This window comes from Phasianus colchicus, chromosome 2, assembly GCF_987193195.1.
Source record: "Phasianus colchicus chromosome 2, bPhaCol1.hap1.1, whole genome shotgun sequence".
NCBI classification, from domain to species: domain Eukaryota; kingdom Metazoa; phylum Chordata; class Aves; order Galliformes; family Phasianidae; genus Phasianus; species Phasianus colchicus.
In genome coordinates this window covers 75560425-75581179 of record NC_143437.1, presented here as the reverse complement: position 1 = coordinate 75581179, position 20755 = coordinate 75560425, and the positions used below count along the sequence as shown (strand labels likewise).

At 37.1% G+C, this 20755-nt stretch overlaps 1 protein-coding gene across 4 annotated transcripts in view; it reads right to left on the bottom strand.

The window, feature by feature from the left end:
* The window catches only part of RNGTT (RNA guanylyltransferase and 5'-phosphatase), a 188265-nt gene that overhangs the window by 137307 nt on the left and 30203 nt on the right, over nucleotides 1-20755 (bottom strand). For all 4 annotated transcript variants that reach the window (XM_031611103.2, XM_090136022.1, XM_090136023.1 and 1 more), the window contains one exon: nucleotides 572-707. In XM_031611103.2, coding sequence (XP_031466963.2) covers nucleotides 572-707 — 136 coding nt within the window. The remainder of the gene's footprint in view (nucleotides 1-571; nucleotides 708-20755) is intronic.

Sequence of the window (20755 nt, the reverse complement as noted above, 5' to 3'; positions counted from 1 at the left end):
AACTGGTTCACAAAGTCCATTAGGAGATTTACATAGTTTAAATTAGCACAAATACTTAGACATGTTTCAATCAAAAAAAAAAAATCAAACTAAACCCTTTCTAAATCAGTTAGTAATTCAAATTAGCTGAAAATAAAGATGACAGAAGCAAAAGACATCAAGTCACAGAAGTCAAACATCAAAATATCAATTTTATCAAATTTTACAAACACTTAGATCAACTGTGTAATATTTTCTATGCCTACTATTTCAAAACAAAAAAGCTATAGCAAGAGATGAGATTTCTGCGTTTATTTCTCTAGATTCTCTTCAAACTTTCTCATGCTTAGAGAGTGTCATCTCAATACCTTGATTTATTTCAAAGACAAGTAAACAGCTCCCCCCAGAGCAGTTATCATTACTTTTCTGTAGGTAAGAAGTGACTTATGAACAGTGTGATTCCCAGTGTTCAGCCAGTGACTGCATCTACTATCCCTAAATCCCATGATTCAAGCCTAAGAAACTTGGTCTTGTTTCTGAACAAAAATAAATTGTTGACACTGTTACAATTATTATACAGAATGCTCCTTACCCCATCTAGAAGAGTGTTTGTTAGATGCATACGAAGATCTTTACGAAATGGAAATTCCAGATTAGACACATGAAATATGGAGTTGTCTCTATCGATCATATATACTTCATTCTTGCCATCAATCAGCATCATGTACCTGCAAAGGCAACGTTAAGAAGTTAAAGATGCATCCTCTAAATCTCAACGCTTTGTCTTGTGTTAAAAAAAATAATCCTGATGTGTTATAAAAGAGCATTTGAAAAGGAACTTTTTATAGTTGAAAAATTGAAGCCTCTTGTTTCAAAAAAGCAGTTTAGTTTGATGTAACTATAACCAAGGAAATATTTCAAAACTAGAAGTTTAGAATATACCAAGAAGAACATCACTGTGTACAGACAAAATGATAAAAAGAATGGAGATCTCAACACTGAAAGGAACACATGAGGCTAATTCAGACTTTGCTAAAAAGAAATCTTTGACTCCAATTTTTCTTTAAGTGGGCAAGAACTTTACCTGATATAAACCTGCAGAATTTAATTCACAAGAAACACTTCTTCTATCAGAGGCTATCCAACCCTGCAATACTGCAAATCTCAACAAAAGACGGAGTCTCTTTCCATTAAAACACTAAGAAATTTAGAGAAGGAACATTCTTCTGTCACAGTACATGTTAAGAATGCTAACCACAGCATCACAAATAATTTGTGAGCTTGGTTCAGTTGCAAACAACTGATTTTTCTAAAACAAACAAACAAACAAATAAATAAATAATTTACAGTAAGGCAGCAGTAGGTGCCAAAATCAAAAATTTAAGCTTCTCTGTGCTAAACCCAAAGAAGACTGTTCTAATTCTACAGAGTTTACATCCCATACATAATGAAAAACAGTGAATTAAAGGTAAATGATTGGAGTTTCACCATCCACACCAGAATACTCTGAAACAGAGAAACAATATTTTGAAGACTCTCTCTCAGAAAAGAACTTTTCATACTTGTAGAAGTCCTCAAATACAATAGACATACTGGGGGAAAAAACAGATCTTTTCATAATTCATCCAATTCTTCTTGGGAAGTCTTGGTTCTGAAGAAATAATGAGTTACCAGTAGTCTTTTCTAAGATTCACCTCTGCTCTTAAAAGCAATGCCCATAGAATCCCTGATGTCAAAAGCAAACCAGCCCCCAGAACCCCTACAGGCATTTGGTCTACACAGGCAGCTCAACTGCTACCTTTACAGATCCTTCACTTCCAGAAATCAGTAAGCTTACAAAATCAGAAATCAGGCTGCTTACAAGGGCATAGCATCACACACACAGCTTAAATAAATACTTCCAGTATTATAATTCCAATCACAGTACACACCATATATCATCTTAACTAATAGGCATCCACAAACAACATGTGTACTTCAAGGTGTCATGTACAAATCGCACAAAAGTAAAGACATGTAGGAGCAGAAGAACTGAAGTCTTCAAGAGGGCTGGGAGTAGATTAAGTTAATGCAACATTAGGAGAGCTGAAAGTCGCATGAGGTATTTATGAAAAGAAATAATAATTCAACCTACATTCAACTGGATGACTTCATGTCAGTTCTTTAAGAGAGAAAATAATCTGCACACAAAATTAGTTTTTCAAATCACACACATTTGCTCAAAACTGAAACCAATTACAAAGAGTATGTTGTGTTTTTCCTAAAAATGAAGAAAATCACATGAAGGAGAAAGAGGTATGTAAAGTGGGTAAAAAAATACTGTACGCTTTTTATTTCAAGCAACCTTATCTATGCACTCACATATTCTTCACTGTTTTAAGCACTTGCTTTCTTTCAAGTACTTGCAATTTGTCTCAATCAGAAAATAGCACCAGAAACGATCTCTAATGCTTCAAAAGATCTGGAACGTAAAAAACAATGTGTTACCACTACAAATGCAATGCAGTATGAGGTCTTTAACAGCTTCGAAAAACAAAACCAAAATATCCAAAATCTTTGTTTTCAGCCATCTATAATACCTACGAGTTCAGAAGACTTACAGAAGGTTTCAAAATCTTTATTTGAACGTCAGGAGATAGATCTACACCACCACTTCTTCTAAGTCATTTACTCAAAATTTACGGAGATTTACTTAAAAATTGGTAGCTCGATAATTCCCCACTGGAATTAGCCACTGAGATTCCTGACCTTCTCTCATGATTTCTTTCTCACTCTTTTCCCAGCATTTCATTGTTAGGTTTTTATATTGCATATTCTAAACCTCAGGAAAAAACCCAGGTCTTAAGGATTGCATACGTGGGATTTCTAATTAATGATTACCAAGTATCGCATATCAAAAAATTTTGGTCTCATGACAATGCAGACCCACTATCTCAATGATAACATTCTTGCTTATTTTACTTTATATACAAAAGTCATCTGCATGAGCAAGGCACAAACTAAGAACAAGTGCAAAGTCCTGCACCTGAGGAAGAATAACTGTGTGCATCAGTACAGGTTAGGAGCCGACTTCCTAGAAAGGAGCTCTGCAGAGAAAAACCTGGGTGTTCTGGTGGACAACAGGTTGACCCATGAGTCAACAGTGTGGCCCTGGTGGCCAAGAAGGCAAATAGTATCCTGAGGTGCATTAAAAAAAAAAGAGCATGGCCAGCAGGTCAACGGAGGTGATCTTCCCCCTTCTACTCTGCCACAGTGAGGACACATTTGGAGTACTGTGACCAGTTCTGGGCTCCTCAGATAAGAAAGCTGGAACTTCTAAAGAGTCCAGCAGAAGGCCAGTCAGAAGATGACTGAGGGGACTAGAGCATCTCCTGAGTGAGGAAAGGCTGAGAGACCTGGGACTGGTCAGCCTGGAGAAGACCGAGAAAAGATTTTATCAATGCTTATAAATATCTAAAGTGTGGGAGTAAACAGGATGGGGCCAGGCTTTTTTGGCGGTGCACAGCTACTGCACAAGGGGCACTGGGCACAGACTGGAACACAGGAAGTTAGATCTGACCATGAGGAGAAACTTCTTTACTTTGAGAGTGACAGAGCACTGGAACAGGCTGCCCAGAGAGGCCATGAAGTCTCCTCCTCCAGAGATATTCAAAACCCACTCACTGTAGGGAACCCGCTTTAGCAGAGAGTTGGACTCAATGATCTCTAGAGGTCCCTTACAACCTCTGTGATTCTGTAAAAGGTTGAAAACATTCCCCCTCCCAGTTTAATAAAGTATTTAATTTAGGGATTTAATATATGCTGTTGTAGCAAGAAAACACAGGCATATACTACACAGAAGTGTTTTATTTACTGTAAACAGTAAAAAAAAAAGCAAGCAAATTAAGGAAATAGAAGAAATCAATTGCATTATGTAATCCATCACCTTGAAAAAGAACATCTCCAAATTACACGTCCGTGTTGTACATATCTTTGAACAGTTTTCCACAACTGCTTTCGGAAACACCTTGTTTCAAACATGTCAAACATCTATATTCTCCCACTGAATTTCCCTTAGTGACAACAGCTAAGCACAGCCACTCTCAGTCAGAACAAGGAATATATAAACAGTCATTGAACTTGCATTTCCTCTGTAGAGAATATTTATCACAACGTATTTATTTTGACTATCAGAACTTTCTCAAAACAGAAAAAGACGCAGTTATTTCAAACAGTAAGAGGAAATTAGCAATGCTAGCAAATCAGCTTGTAGTTCTGAGGGCAAGCTGTGCCATTCGTACTCACACTGTGACTGCTCAGCACCACACAACCTTTTGCTCACTACCCTCCAGGTGGGATGGGAGAGAGAACTGGAAACAAAATAGAACTTGTGGGTGAGATAGAAACTAAGAAGAGGAAAATGGAAACAACAATGCAATAATAACAATACATATACCTGCAGTGCATTCACTCAGCAACCAGCACCAGGCTCCCTGCCAACTGACCTCTCACAACCCCTGAGCAGTGGGGTTGGCCAACTGTCCACAACTTAAGGGCCTTCCATTGGTGTCACCTGGTATGGAGCAGACTAATTCAAGCACCTGTCCCAACCCCACACCCTGCTCTGTGCTATCAATAGCAGTGGCTCTGCCCCGGACCCAGGCACACTCCCATTACTTACAACAAACAAACATCAGTGTGCTTCAGTTGAAGCTGAAGCTAGGAGAACAATTTCAAGCACTCTTAGCACGCAGAGAGGGCATGCATGCTTGTGCATTTCCCCCCCAGAACTATGATTTCAAGCCTGATTTTAATTCTACCTCAATGTCAATAATGCAGCCCCATCTTTAAATGTCTCAGTAAGAGACCTTAATAATCATACAGACCATCCACTGCCCCACGTGCAACGCTTGCAAAAATGAGCAGCATGGCCGCCAACAGAAAAGGCAGATATAAAACATACCTGTGCTTTTAGGAAATTGCCACGTTTAGGCAACCTGCAGTAATGCTGACAGCAATTATCCAAATGCAAGTCCAAAATTAGAATTCACATTTAGAACCGAGCTGTGAAATTATCAATTTAAGTCTCTCTTCAGCCTCAAATCCATCCAGTCTGATTGCAAGTTTGCATGAAAACAAGCAACCTAACCCAGTACTGAAAAACTGTAAAGGATTCAGTGGTTGGTATGGCAGGAGGGCTCTTAAACAAGACATTATTAAGGACTTAGTGATCCTAAAGCAAAGCTAGGTTAAGGAGACAGGCTCTTCAAGATGCATTATACACATCCTACAGTATTTATGCAGCCCACATGTGCTTTCATACCCATGGTAATTTGGCTGGTAAACATCAGTATTTTATTCAAACAATAACCAAAACAAAGCTAGATAGTTCCTTGGGCCTCCCAAGGATTAAAACTTACAAGAACTTGGGTACTTCAGATACCCAGAGCACAAAGTTCAGTTTCACTGTGTTTACAGAAAGCATGACTTGAGAAAAGTGGGAATAATTCAACATAAGTGAAAGACAAATTTGTCAAATTATGAATTACCAACATTTGATAGAAGAAATGAGCTCAAGGAGGGACTGACAAGTCAGAAGCGTTCAATGAGCAGCTGATAGCCAGAAGCATGCAAGAAGAAAAGGAGTTAAACAACCATGCCACAGGTTTGATTACTGAATTTATTAATGATTTTTTTCTATTCATTTTCTAAGTGAACAAGCATAGCTTACATGCTTAACGTCAGACTTTTCTCCACACCACACTATAAGCTTTCTTAAGGAAGTCTTGTAGACTGCTGATCAATGCATTTCTGAATACTATCTGGATGTGCCCTGACAGCTTATATTTAAAGAAGTTAATTAAGGCATTAGCATCACAAGCACTTACACTAGAATACAGAGCAAGCCTCTGGGCAACACCACAATGGCAAAGAAAGAATAATGCCGATTTCTCAAATGCTTTCAGTAGGAACTAACACAACATATAGGAGCTTAACTGTCGTGCATTGTATTGCTTACTGTGAACACTACTTGCTATTACAGCTGTACATTTATTACTAATTATCTCTATTGTGTTAACACCCAAAAAGCTCCAATGAGCCAGGCCCCATTGTGTTAGATTCCCTGCGAGTACACAAGATGACACGGTCTGTATCAGACAGCTCAATCTGAATTTAAAACAAGACAAGTGAATAAAATAGCAGGAGTGGAGCAGCAATGTAAGTGTCAGTAATTTACCTTTTGTAACAATACATAAAACTGGAGAATCATCTTGAAAGTTCTTGGCAGACATCAACGAACACATTCAAATAAAAGCAACTGTTTCAAAGGCTCAGGTTTGCCTTCATGCAGAAGGCAGTGCAGCTGGCATAAAACACATTTCAAGAATGATTTTAATAAAATTCTTTTTTTTGTTGTTTTTGTGGTTTTTGCTGACTTGGGCTATATTGAAAATGATCAGTTAAAAAAACATTAGGTTTCTACTTTATATGAATGTTAAATAATTCTCATCATTAAATTTTAAAATACCTTTCAGAAAAATATTATTTAAATAAAACAAGGCAAATTACTTCATTTCCCCTCAATCTACAGTCAGTCAGGAACAAGAGCAAAACTGCATCTCCCCAACTCCAGATCCAATACTGCACTGACCAGAGCATGCAGCCTCATTCTTCTTCCCTAGTTTATTTTCAAAGTCATATCTTCATTAGTGCTAATACCCTTTGACACAGTTCCCAACATGGAGCATAGCATTTGCCAATGTGTCTATTCATTGTGAAACCGGTCTCCTAGAAGTTCAAAGGAGCTCTGCCACGGACATCACCTTAGACTGTGCTTTACCTATAATCAACATCTTTCTCCAGTCAAAGACTTAATTGAAGAATTAGAAACAATAGAAAAAATACTGCACAACTCTCTCAGACTTTTGAGATCTCCTGTGTTTTTGGTTTCAACACAAAATGAATTTTCTGAGGAAAACACTACGGCTAGCAAGTGGATTAGTACTAATTTTTAAAGGAGGCTTAAAAAATTCAGCTCATACTGCAGCTTCCTTTGTTCTGCATTATTTACTTAGATGGACTTTATCAATCTATACTAATTATTTTGACAGAGCACTGTTGATGTTGCCTTTTTTCTTTTTCTTTTTGCATATGCTTCTGTCTACACTGTCACATTAAAGAATGCAAAATGTAAGGAATTCCATCATCAACTCTAAGTGCAAAAGCATGACAGTTCCTCATTCCCACAGGAGTTCATTACACAGGATAGAATTGAGCCTAGTGAAAGCTTTGCCTTCCCACACAAACAAGCCTTACTCAACTCGATAAAGCAATTAGTATTGCTAAAATGTTTGCTGATGCACAGGCAAAAACAAAATCTTGTTGTAGATATCATTTTTAGTTTCTTAAATTCCTTGTATGACTGACAGCACTTCAAAATCATAAGCATGCTGCCACTCTTCAGATTCATCACCTAGAACGAGGCTCATCCACTCCAGCACTTCACTTAGGCCTCTGCCTCTCCTTTCTGACAAGACAGCATCAATTTCTGGCCAGACCATCAAATGCTGTAGATAGGGCCAGGGGAATAAAAATTAATCACTGCCCTTTATCCACTGACAGTAGGAGAGCCTCTATCTGTGTCATTGAAGCATTTTGGTTCCACATCCTGGCCTCAATCCAGATAATGCTGGATCCAGAGTAGCAGTCTAAATGAGAGGAGTTTGCAGTTGGCCTGTGGCAGATGGAGCAATACGTCCTCAAGTCCCAGTAAACAGGCAAGGCTCAGCTTGCTTTCTTCTCTTACATTAATTGCTGCTGGCAATGGTCACTGCTTCCAACTATCTCCTGAAGGATAAGAAAACCTGGACACACGTACAGCATTATTTTCATGGTATAAACAAAAGGAAAACAGTAACTACTTAATCAGCACACTAACAGAACTGTCACAAATACAACTTCCATGCCATACTCAAATTTTTCATCTGCACAAGCAAACAGCATCAGACAGCATGAAGCAGCCACACATGAACAGCTGTGAAATTACGTACTTGCAGGTATCATTCAAATTCTGAAGGGAAAAAAATAAAAAAACCACACACATGCCCACTAGAAGTCAGCCCATTCTAAATACATCAACACTTAATATTTGTGTCACCTTCCTAGGTTAAATTCTATCATCAACCAATATTTCATACAGAAAAAATAACTATATTCTGACTCTCACTTCCAATTAACAGTCTCAGCTCCAGTATTCCATATTCATGACAACACATTCAAGTGCAGCGACACGTCTCCCTTATCTGTTTGTCAGAAAGCGTTTTGTTTCCATTTCAAAATTCTTAATGGCAGTATGCAACTGGTCCTAACATCCAATATTCAGGACTTCCCCTTGTGGCTTTCTATACCCATTCTTCCCAAACTACTCATTGCCTTTTTTTTTTTTCCCTTCAATCCTTTATATCCTTTATCTGTCTTACAGTTCTGGGAAACTTCATTAGACTCAGTATCTATAATAAATCAAAATTCTGATAGTTTTGATAGAAGTCCACAGACATGAGATTTACCACTACTCCTTCCCTTCTCAAATATATTATTTTCCTTTTAAATAGTAAACAAACTGCAACCAAAATGGTTGAAAGAAGTGTCATTCCTCATCAGTACTGGAGACTGAATTCCTCATTCCTTGCCCACTCCTTAGTTTATCCAAATCTATTCATCTAGAAGGAAAATCCACATTACTGATCTATTGTTACCTCTCATTGCAATCACAATGCTTTCAATTCAAAGCAAAGCCTTTTTATCAGTGAACCAAATTTACCTTCCACAATCAGGATTAAAAAAACCAAAACAACACTTTAAATTCAAATATTTAAGTACCAGTTTACATTTATTTTACTAATTAGCAACCTAGTATCTCATTTACAATCAGAAACACCTTGATGTGTTTCCGCATTCTCTACTAATGAATACCTGGAAAGAGAAGGAGGAATTCAACTTCTGATCAAGCTTATTTGTGAAGCATCTTCGGGGTGAAATAAATAGCTCCATAGACTTCAATAATTGCATTGCCTAAGCTCTTATTACACCAGAGAAGATTTGAACTCCAACTTGCACTGAAGTACGTTCACAGTGGCAATTCTAATTATGTGTCTTCAGCAGATTCAGCAGTAACTCAGAATTTTATCTTAATCACCCAATAGTGACATTTTAAAAACACAATTCCACAATATTTTCTATCCTTCAGCTGTCACGAAAATAAAGTGTTATCACTCAAATTTTATTTTGCATCTTTCCCAAAAAATGAGGTTTCCAATATTCATGTTAGTCAAGAGAGCTACCCTAGCCCATCTAAATGCTGAGATTCCCAATATCCAACTTTATGTTCTGAATCACTCATTCGGACTCCTCCATCTTGCTGCCCTGATTCGATAGGGGGAAAAATAATTGTCTTATTGACCCCCTGGTATTACAATGACAGTGCTGTGTCTGATTTTGATAATGTATTGTAGTCTCGAGTAAGCAGGTTGAACAAACTTCCTTTAGGCAGAACTCTCCAAGTTCTTTGTATACACACACATTGCACAAGTAACCACTGTAAGACAACAGAAATGCCAGAGCTTGTACAGGCTATCGGTCTTCTAGACTTTACTAATCATACACTAAAGTGTATTCTGCTGTTACCTCACTCAACACCATATTCCTTTTCTTATTCTTGCCTGTCACCGCTCCCCTTTCAACTCTGAATTCAAGTCTCCCTTCGACAACTTGAGGTCCAGAGAAGATTGTAACTACTGTGACCCAGAAAATCATGAACAGTGAAGTAGACAATCTGCAGATTACACCATTTGCAACAGAAACCTTTATGTCCCAAACCACAATAATGAAATATGCAAATTTCAATATGCAGAAGGTACAAAAACACAGGCAGGAAGAGGCAGATGCAACAATACACTCCCCCTTACACCACCTTTTAAATTAACTCTGTTGACTGAGAAAGCCAATATAGCAGCTACTTTTCAAAGGTCAGCAAGAGCACAAAAACACACCTGCATTAAAAAAACAAACAGCTAACAAACCTTTAGGTCACACAACTATTAAGACAGTGCATAACACAGGAACAATGTTGCATCATCATACAATTCACTGGAATACTCTCAACTGGAATACAATGTGCCAGCATTAATAGGGAAGTTCATTTTTGAATATAAGGAAGGATAACAATAACTGTGGAGCATGGAAAAAAGCAGAAGCACGGAAGCTGGTATCATTTCTACTAATGAAGTATCATAGCTTAGTCTGAGTTCAAACTTCAGCTTTTCCCGTTTTATAAATTAAGAATAAAAATGCCTTCAGTTAACAGATGGCAAATTAAAAAACGATGTAAAACTATATTTTCTATCTAAAGTATTATTAGATTGTGAAACTGCAGCAGGGCTGGTAAAACCAAGAATTTAACAAGATTAAAAAAAAAAAAAGACTATCCAGTTACAGCATTTTCTTGACAGCCTTCCAGAGTTTTAATTAAGTTAAAGAAACAAAATATATATATCCACAGCATTCTATTTCTTCTTCTGGGTTAAATTGAAGTCATCTTGTTATCATGATTTGATCTATTGCAAAGAGTAAATTTACCTACAACTAAGAAATATTGAAGAATACTTCTAGTTTGTTATGTAGTATATGGTGTTCAAAAGAAAAATGGTTAATGAGCTTGAAAATGTGAACCAGTAACAGAATTTGTACACTAGCAGACTTATTTTAAATAGTAGATTCTCTTTGCTTTGCTAAAACTCTAGCACTGGTAAGCGATCAGGTACATATTAAAGTACATTAAAGTACATTTCTATATTAGATGAAGAACACTATTGGAAAATAACTGTACAGTATAATGCTCTGACTCCTTTTTTAAAAATTTACCATTTGTTTCAATAATCTCATGTCAAAAGCTTGACTGAACTACTAAATTCTTACATTAAACAACCATTTTATTACTTATTGCAAATATTCAGCTTCAAGCTAGTTTGAACTTGTTAGATTGCAATTTTCCTCCATACATTTTAGGAAGATGTTGCCCACGCAGCCCAGCCTTCAGTGTTGCTCACATCCACTGCTTGGTCTCCATAAACGTTCAGCAAGTGTCAATGAACATCACTGGGTGCCATTTTTTTCTGCGAGGAGGAATTCAGTGACACATCTTTCCTTCATCTGCACTTCCATGTCACACATTACTTTGTCAGACCCTTTTGTTGTCACACAAAACATAATGGAAAATTGGAGGGAAGGTTCAGCCTCTACTGCCATCCCACCAACATCTGCCTCTGATGTCGTGCATCAACATAACAAAATAGGAGGCATTACTTTTGGAGCAGGCTTTGTTTAAGGGGAAACCTGTGCCTGAAGTAACAGGCTCAAAAAAAATGCAAAGAAGGAGTGACATAAATATATTTAGATGACAAACAAACAAAACCCCACCACTTTAATGTCAGACGACAAGTAATTATTTCCCTCCTTCCCCAAGAAAGAGAACCATGTTTCCCATGGAGCTCCACAATTAAAGAGTATTTTCAGCTTTGAAAAAGAAAGTTCCCCTGACTTTGAAATGATTTATGCCAGAACACATGCTGGGTCAATTCTGTCTACTTCGCAGGCAGCAGCTTCAGAAGCTACAACTGTCATTTGTGCCCACAGATTAGAGGACCAGTTTGAAAGGAAAACATGCCCTAGATATTTGTATAGTTGCACTCTATAGCCTCAATATCATTCTTCCCCGAATAAACTTAATCCATTACACTTCATGAAATGTGCCCATGCTGCTCCCAAGAGAATCAGCAGCACAGGACACACTGTTTCACTATCAAAAGTGGTCTACGAGAATGATTAATGATTTATTTATTAATTTTTCTCTGATACTCATGGCTTGAACATCAGGTACACACACAAGCATACCATTTATCTTGGTCTAATTAGAACATTCTAGGACTACAGTTGAATACTCTAAAATTAGTATTCGTAGCACAAGCTACCTAATAAGCATTTTAATACATTAACTCTTTATAAATAAACAAAAGAGCTCGCTTCGAAGACAGTCTGTCCAAATATTCAAATAGTTTCATATGAATAATTGTTAAGCAGCACTTTTCAAAGGGCTCTGAATTTTAAGCATTTAAACTTGTATGCTATCAGAACTCTCCGGATCTGTGAAACAGCAAGCTTGGTATTTTGCAAAACATACCTTCCTATGGCAAAGTAATACACTGCTAGGACTTTATAACCCCTAAGAAAGAAACAAAGAAGCAACAGCTTCCTTCTGTGATATCATTTCAGAGTTGTGACTGTTTCAGACACATAAATGAGACCACAATATAGAGTAAGAATGTATCCTTTGGACATTCATATCAGCTTGGATCCAGACTGGAGACAATGTGACCTGTCATACCCATTTATTCATTTCTCTATACCGACTCAATGGTTTAAAAGACAGACTTCAGGAGACGGATAAGAAGCAAAATGGAATCAATGTGCTTTAGCAATAAATAAATACACACACACACACACACAGTCACACACGTCTTATAATCCTAAGGTTAGTGTCCAATGCAAACACACAAAGTAACTATTAAGTTGTAGAATGAGTAAAGACACGCATCTCTGCTATCAGAACTCCATCTCTGTAATCCAAAACCACATCTTTTCTGCTTCCCTGTCTCATTTTCTCTTACCCTCCTACCTAAATACACAAAATAAAGCTATGAATTAGGCATTTGTTTTTTCAGAAAATTAAGAGGAATGCTGTTTATGGTGCTATAAAACATCTACGAGTTGTTCTCCTCCTTAGTGACCATTAGAAAGGCATTTTATATAATTTTCTGTTCTAGAAAGTCATAAATCAAGTAGGCGCAACCTTAAAAAACCCACCTCACTCTATAATCCTTAATCATAGATGTGCTTTTATGTACTGTTGGAGCAGCTTGACATTACATTACCACTACACACTTCAAAGCTCAACTGCAGGTGCTCAACAGCTGCTTAGTAACGAAGTTTACAAAAGCTATTTATAGCTTTTAACCTTGTTTGGAAGGGGGAGGAGAATGCTTTAGTCCAACTATTCTTATGAACTTCACAACTTCAGTTTTCCAGCCAAAATACGTACTGTTTCCAACTAAATATCTTCTTCAAAATAAAGTCAGAAATAGAAATCCTATGTGGATCCAAGATTCATCAACAATCAAGGTTCTTCCAAAAGTAGAAGGAAGAACCTTCTACTTACATAATCAGTTTAAAAATAAGCAGGTTTGTCCTCTCTTAAAGAGCTACTTAAAGTAATTACAAAGCAGGAACACTGGGATCTATATCATAGTAAATAAAAACTGCATTTCCCTTCTAAAGAACTTAAAAGCATAGCATGCAACAAAACAGTGCAGGTAGGAATAAGGGAACAGCAACAGTCACTCTTCCCTTTTCAGTAAGGTTTCTACTACATCCTATTTTGATGCAGCTTCACAGCTGTAACAGAAAAACCCTTACTGCTCCTATTTTCAGACAGTTATTAAAAATAACCACAAGAGACTGATCAGAAACTTTCTTACACACACATGAACTACATCAGCATTCATACAATTAGCATTCCAGAGCTGAGGCTTTGCCTGCTGCTGACCATCACAACAGCACACGCTATCAACAGAGCTTATTTAACTCTGAATCAAATCACTTAAGCCCACTTGTTCACAAAACCTGTCACTCCTTTAATGAATTCATTTATTCCTGAAAAGCCTGCTCAATACAGGGCCAAACCAAAAATCCTGAGCACTTCTGTCTTCAAAATTTCAGTGCCTCGACAAAGGAATGGATACACAGAATTACCAATCAATGGTGCAAATTTTAAGTGTGTATATATATATACATATCTTTTTTTAAGGTAACCAAGGAAAGGAAGAAGAGGAAGGTGCAGTTTAAAAATGCCCCAAGAATTCTAGAGTGTTCTGTATCCCATCACAATATTAACAAGCAACTGTCCCTTCCTGACTCCAAGAATGGCAATATGTATAACACTAAATACAAGGAAATAATCAGACATACAAGATACAACATTAATTGATTTATTTGTTAGCCATCTAGGGTCAGAACATAAAACCACCAAGAAATGAGGTACCCATACCTAGAGAAAAGCTCTATGCTCATAAATGCTTTTCAGCGATGAATGGCCCTAAATCTTCCTGTTAGAATTATTCCTGATGCCAGCTGGCTAACCTCAGCAGCCAACCTTATTGTCCTCCTCCTCTACACCAGGAAAGAATACGCTAACAAATTGTGTAATGCTCCAGTTCAGGTATTTTCCACCACTGGCATAAATCTCCATGTCTATAAGAACCTGCTCATCATTTTTTTTTACCAATCTGAAAATTAATCTGTGTCTTCTTTCTCATTCCCAATAGAGTCTCCTTCAAGTTTAATCCCATCTTAATATCTTCACTCTCAGTAGACAATCTTTCTGTTCTTTAAATTTGCACTCAAGATAAGTTGAGAACTCATTCTAAATAATGAGCTCTCAATTCCATTATTTGTTTTTTCAATTGGATTAGCGTAACACTCCAATCTTCCCCATCCTTCTCCATTCAGTTTTGTTATCTCATCTTTCTCTATAACATTGTCCTGCCTCTCCAAGACGACAGTTGCATGCTGTGTGGTAACTGTTGAGTCACAGCCTGAACCACTGATTGAGCACCTGGGGAAAGGACCAGGTCAGCCCTGGGAGCACAGGTGAAAGCAACTCAGCTGCGTGAGTGACATGAAGTGGTGGAGCCTGGCTGCACCTCTTAGACCCCATTTAAGGACTGACTACCATAGGGGAAGGTTCTCTTTCTGGAGATCCCTCCTTGGTGGAACTTCCCCTGCAAACCTAGAATCTTCTGATACAGGTGGGTTCTTCCTTTATAGCATCTTTCTATTCTGCTGGTCCTTCCATTAGCACATCTTTGTTGTACCACCTTTCCCATCGTACTGATCAGTCCAATTGCTACAGACGCATTCATGGAAAACTCTCTTCTTCAGCCTTATGCAAACAGGTGATCTTTTTTCTTCCCTGCCACGTTATTTTGTATTACCTCCTTTTATCTTGTTATTTCTAAAACAGAAGATCTGTTTCTCAGTTTTCTTTCATTTTTCTCAAGCTGACCTTCAGCAATGACCACCTTTTCACATGCTACTCTCAACTCAGAAGACTTCCAGACAATTTTTCATATTAGGAAGCTGATATTTCTCAGTTGTATGCACAAGCTTCATCTCACCAGCCAAAGGATCATTGGACAGCAAAACAACAGTATTGAGGCAAATTCAGGGGAAAAATTTTTTGCCCCCATATTCATTACCTTTTAAAAGCAAGCATGAAAAGTACTCCCAGTAGGTATCCTTCAAGTAACAGTCTTAAGTGCAGTTTTGGAAAGACTATAGTTGGCAATAACTTTGAACTTCACAAAAATAGAAAAATTCTTCACTTTATATCTATAAAGCTGAACTGGAGACACCTAGGATGCTAAAACAGGTCTTAACCATCATTCTGAGTTATCCAAAGCACATAAGTTACTATTATTTGGTTAATAAACAGTTTAAAAACTTTGGCCACTGATTTTACCATATGCTTAAGTGCAGCCTCACTATGTTTATCTTCTACTGATACTATTAAAATGAGAATTACATAGGCAGCAGGCCTTTTTCAAACATGCAATTTTCTAATTATGTAAAAATTACTAGCTTCATAGATATTACTAGATATTTTATTATGAATGCTTTTTAAACAATTAGTAGTGATTCTCATAGAGGCTTAACACGCTGTACCCAGTTGTTCACAGTTAGGTACCTGTGAGCCACCAAGTTTATATGGATATTTTTCAAATATAATAGCCTTTGGCAAGAACTATCTGTTCTGTATTTCTTCTAAATAGAAGATTTACCATAATTAAACTGCCACTGCATTAGGAAAAAATAATAAAATCAATCCTAAAACTACATGCATACAGACATGAAAAATAAAAAGGTGCTCACACAAATGTAGGACAGTAACTCACATCCATTAATGGCTTGTATTTTGTTCAAGTCACATTTTACCATTATAAAACCCAGTCCTCTTTGATTGGATTAATATGAATTATTCTATGGACATTTTAAAGCTTTTAATTATTCTTAGTGGTAAGAGGGTTTTTTGTTTTTTTTTTTTTTTCAAAACTGGCATCTCATTACCTTACAGACCCTACTTCTGTCTGAACATTCAGCTCCACTCATTAGAACAAACATCTGCTACAAACATTATTAATGAGACCTGTATCATGGGATACAGCGAGCCGCTAACCACCTGGGCTAATGACTTTACAGTACTAAGTTGATAACACAGTCATCCAGCATGCCTTGTACATACTATAACAATTATCTTATTCAGATAGCATCTACTGTTTCAGCAATCCCAGCCCTACGAAACTGGATGCGCTTATGAAGCCATACATACCTTGTAGTTATTGCTATCCTACAATGTGTATTTTCTACTTAAAAACCCACAAGGCAGGACTTCAATAGTGGAAAATTTGTCCTTTGGATTTTGGTTTCTTATGAATAGATTAGCATAAAAATTATTTTTAAGACACCAGAGGTTTGACAACTGTTTCAATAAGCATACAGAATAGAGTTCATGCCAAACCAGGCAAGATAACTGCAAACTTAAGTAATTTTGTCAATAATAATGCAATATGACTTTAGAAATGTTTCTCCCAAAACAGAATGACTTCCAAGTAATATTTTACATACACAAACACACACAAAGAGCTGCCACAAAGGAAGTATATTTCCCAAAGAGAGCCTCAATCTGAGACAAGCATGGATCTGGGTTTTCACATAGGCCTTTATAAAAATGTTTGCTGAGTTCCTAGACCACAACCTCTCATTAACTCAGAAAGGAAACACTGAGTGATTTGGTAGACCAAACACAGCACTTGCTGTAGGCCTTGCTGAATGGCTGCACAGAACATTCTGACTGCACTGGGAGTTGGGCATCTCCCATGTCTGCTCACAGGCACTGTGCTTTATGGAGTGCTGCACAGCACAGTACTGTCCACCCAGGAAGGAAAAAGAGAAGATGAGATCAGAACATTAACAGCCATTATGACATTATGTCAGTTTATGAACATATAAAAAGCAGCTGCACTGTCATTTAGCAGTGTCTTTATAGCAGTTCTGTGGGTACATACGCTCCCACAGGCAATGCAGGAGTAAATTTAGGAGTGTTTGAGAACACAAGATCAAAACTGAAGAACCATCCTGGGTAAGAGGGGAAAACACTGCATTTCCCTTTGGAGCAAGCACATTGGTTTGCTCCAGAAGGTAGCATGGAGCAAGATGTGCACTTTGTGATGCTAACAGAAGTACTCAAAGTGAGGCACTGAACAAGCAAGGCTGTAGGCACAACCTCTGAGAACCAGGATGAAGTAAGCAAGGGTAAATCAGAAGATTTTGAATTCCAGGATCTGTTGTAACAGGGGAGTTTGGACCAAGAAAAGAAACTCAGAACCCATACGTTTACGTAAGCATGTAAGATGCTACTCCAGTAATTTCCCAAAAGTGTTTTACAGAATCACTGTTAACTAACTTAACTAATTAAATCACATTATTTAGTCATTGCCAGGTGGTAATTACCTTTTAATAAATACTTCAATGTTTTTTATTTTCACTATGGTTAGAAAAATATAGCAATACTTAGAAAGCAAGAACATTCAGCTCCAGTTAAAATCAATAGGAAGAAGAGATGTATTTGGAGAAAAGTAAACGTCCTCGTGAAATTACTGATACTATATGTCACTTAAGGCAACCTAAAAATAAGGGCTTCAACTATGAAAACATCTAGAGAAAACTACCACTGAAGGAATAAAATGCAAATATTTAACAATGGTGAAATATGAGTTTGCCTAGGCTGAGAAAATACTGCTATTGACCCACATGAGCAAGTTATATTCAAGTGAGAAAGTGTAAAATAATATTAATAGTTAAGCATCTACTTTTCTAAGTCTAGCCAGTCTGATGAAACAGTAGCACTCTTTTAATCAAAAAGGCAGAAAAACAACTAGAACAAAACTGTGCAAGCCAAAAAAACATTGAAATAAACAGACCATAGACTGCTGCAGCTGCAATACATTTGACAGAATAGGTTCAGAGATGTGACAACAGGGGTTTCATTTCCAGATAAAGTGAACCAGGTATCTGTAAATACATCTCCAGAAACAAATGTCTTAGTATTAAATTCAGGAAGGTCACGCTTGTCAACACAAGCATTCAGAACAATTAATGAAAATGTGTTTAATTACACCTGGAGTCTGGATCATTGGAGAACAGTAAAATAATAAGCGTGTCCAATATAAAAATTGCCAGACATTTTTCATTGTTGATTAGGGTAGCTATTATTATACGGTGTTTAAACGTCCGAATAATAGCTCAGGTCTCTGTCTTATCTCTTTCACAGCATTCCCTCAGTTGAATTTCATTAACACTAGGTCTGTGTAACACCATTTTCTTCTCTGAGTAGAGCTACCAGTTTGTGCATCTCCACAACCAACTGTAAGTTAATATGGTTTGAGAAAATTCAACAGAACTATTCAGTTTCCTATTCTTTATTCATTTTGAATTTTAAAATACCCCAAATACTTTAAATTCCTCTTAAGAAACTATATGCATTCTCTAATTTCTTTCACAAAAGGCAGTCTTCAAGGTGTACTACTATTTCATATGCAACTACTCCAAATGCAGAATATGTCCTCTATGGTTGCATAAGAGTATTTCATAAGACTTCAATTTTCCAAATGAATACAATGTGATAAAAAAAAGCTTTTCATATCGAAAATACAAACATAATGTGAAAAATAGCTTACAATCCTACAGAGTAACACTGATTTTAATATGGCATCTTACTGCTTGTTCTAAATCAATCTGCACTAGTCAATGATCCACAGCTTTGGAGGGATTATTGTTCAGTGGCAAAGCATACAAGAGATACTGCAGACAAAGGTATTTCTTTTTTCTTTAATGTAAAATAGATTTCAGTAAAGAAATTATTTTAGAGTAACATTTTCTGTTATCACTATTTCTAGAAGGCCTAGATTATTCAAAAACATATCCACAAAATTTCTTTAATGCATATTAAAATACTAGTGTAAATCAATCCTGGAAACAAAGACTTGCTTAAGGATTAAGATGTCAGAAAAGGCAAGAACCACCAATAACAATATCTGAGCCATGTGTGTTAATACTTCACAAATGTTTTCACAGCTGTAGAAGTCAACTTCATAGATAGTATAACTAGAATGTGGATTAAAAGCACAATTAATGCAAAGAATCCCATCTAGTTCTTTGCATGGTCAGTTTTGTTGGCTGAGTTTATTTGCTCAGGCTCAGCAGCACTTGAATGCACAGTACTGCTCTGAGAATAAGCCTGGATCTCCCAACACAATGTTTCTGTAACCTCGTGTTCTCAGAATGCCTGCATCACATTAACACTGGCCAACTGTGCTCAAGCCCTGAGGTGATAAGGCCGACACACTTCTTAATGCTTGGATGTCATACGGAGTGTGAGCTTTGTATTTTCACACCATGCTCTGCCCAACCTAATAAAACCCCAAAGTACAAACAACGAAGATGAAAAACATTTGAGACACCTTTTGTGTGGAAGACAGCTTAGTTCTGGCTGAATTGTGCTGAATACTGATGGAGTCCAAGTGGAACCTCTTGGTAATTTGCATAAGACATTAAATTTCCCACATTTTCAAGGCTTTTCATTATCTAGAATATTCCATTCTAAAACTGAAGATAACAAACCTAACAAAGTAATGAAAGTGAGAAAAGTCTTTAGAAGATAGCCTATAAGATCCTATTAGTGAGACACACTTGAATAAAATGCAAGAAATGTTATTACTATCTATTTCAAGAGAGTGCTCACAACAATATGGAAGACTGTTGTATAATCAGTGAATATAAAGATGTTATAATTATGAAATAAACCAGAGAGCTTAGCTAAGCAGGTTATAATAACAAAAAGAGAATAGATAGAATGCTTACCCATGTACTGGGCTCACTGCAAACCTCCAGAGGAGGGATCTCCAGAAGAGATCCTTCCCCACTGGTAGTCAGCTCTTAAATTGGTTTAGGAGAGGTGGAGCCAGGCTCCACCCCTTCCAGCAGCACAGGTGAATTGCCTTCACCTGTGCCTCTGTGGCTGACTCATTGCTCATCTCAGGTGATCAATCAGAGGTTCAGGCCATGATTCAGCAGTTCCCATACAACTGTGATCTGAATGCTATGAGTGGCAGAGACTAAGATTATTTCCATTAGTATCTGGTATTCCTGACTTCAGTTTTGAAACCAGAAACACTAAAGAAAAACAGAAGGTTACAGTATCAATTCCCAATGAAGATTCCAAGCACTCAAGAAAACTGTTGTAATTTCACAAATGTTCCAAATTTAAAAATATTCTCTTATTTTCATAAAATATCATTTTGGAATTTCAGAATTCAAATTAAGAAAGATGTGCATGTATGAAGAGCCACAATACCTGTTTGCAAGAGCGCAAAGACAATGGGGCACCTAACACTTGGGGTTTTACTTCAACGTGATGAATAAATACTCTATATATCTCCTCTTAGCTGCTGGGAGTAGAGGGAAGATACTCTGTGACACACAGGTTTTTCATACACATCAGAAAGGAACAAAAGGATATCTTGCAGATGATGTTCAAATCAAAACCTCACCAATCTAGTCACCTTGAGAA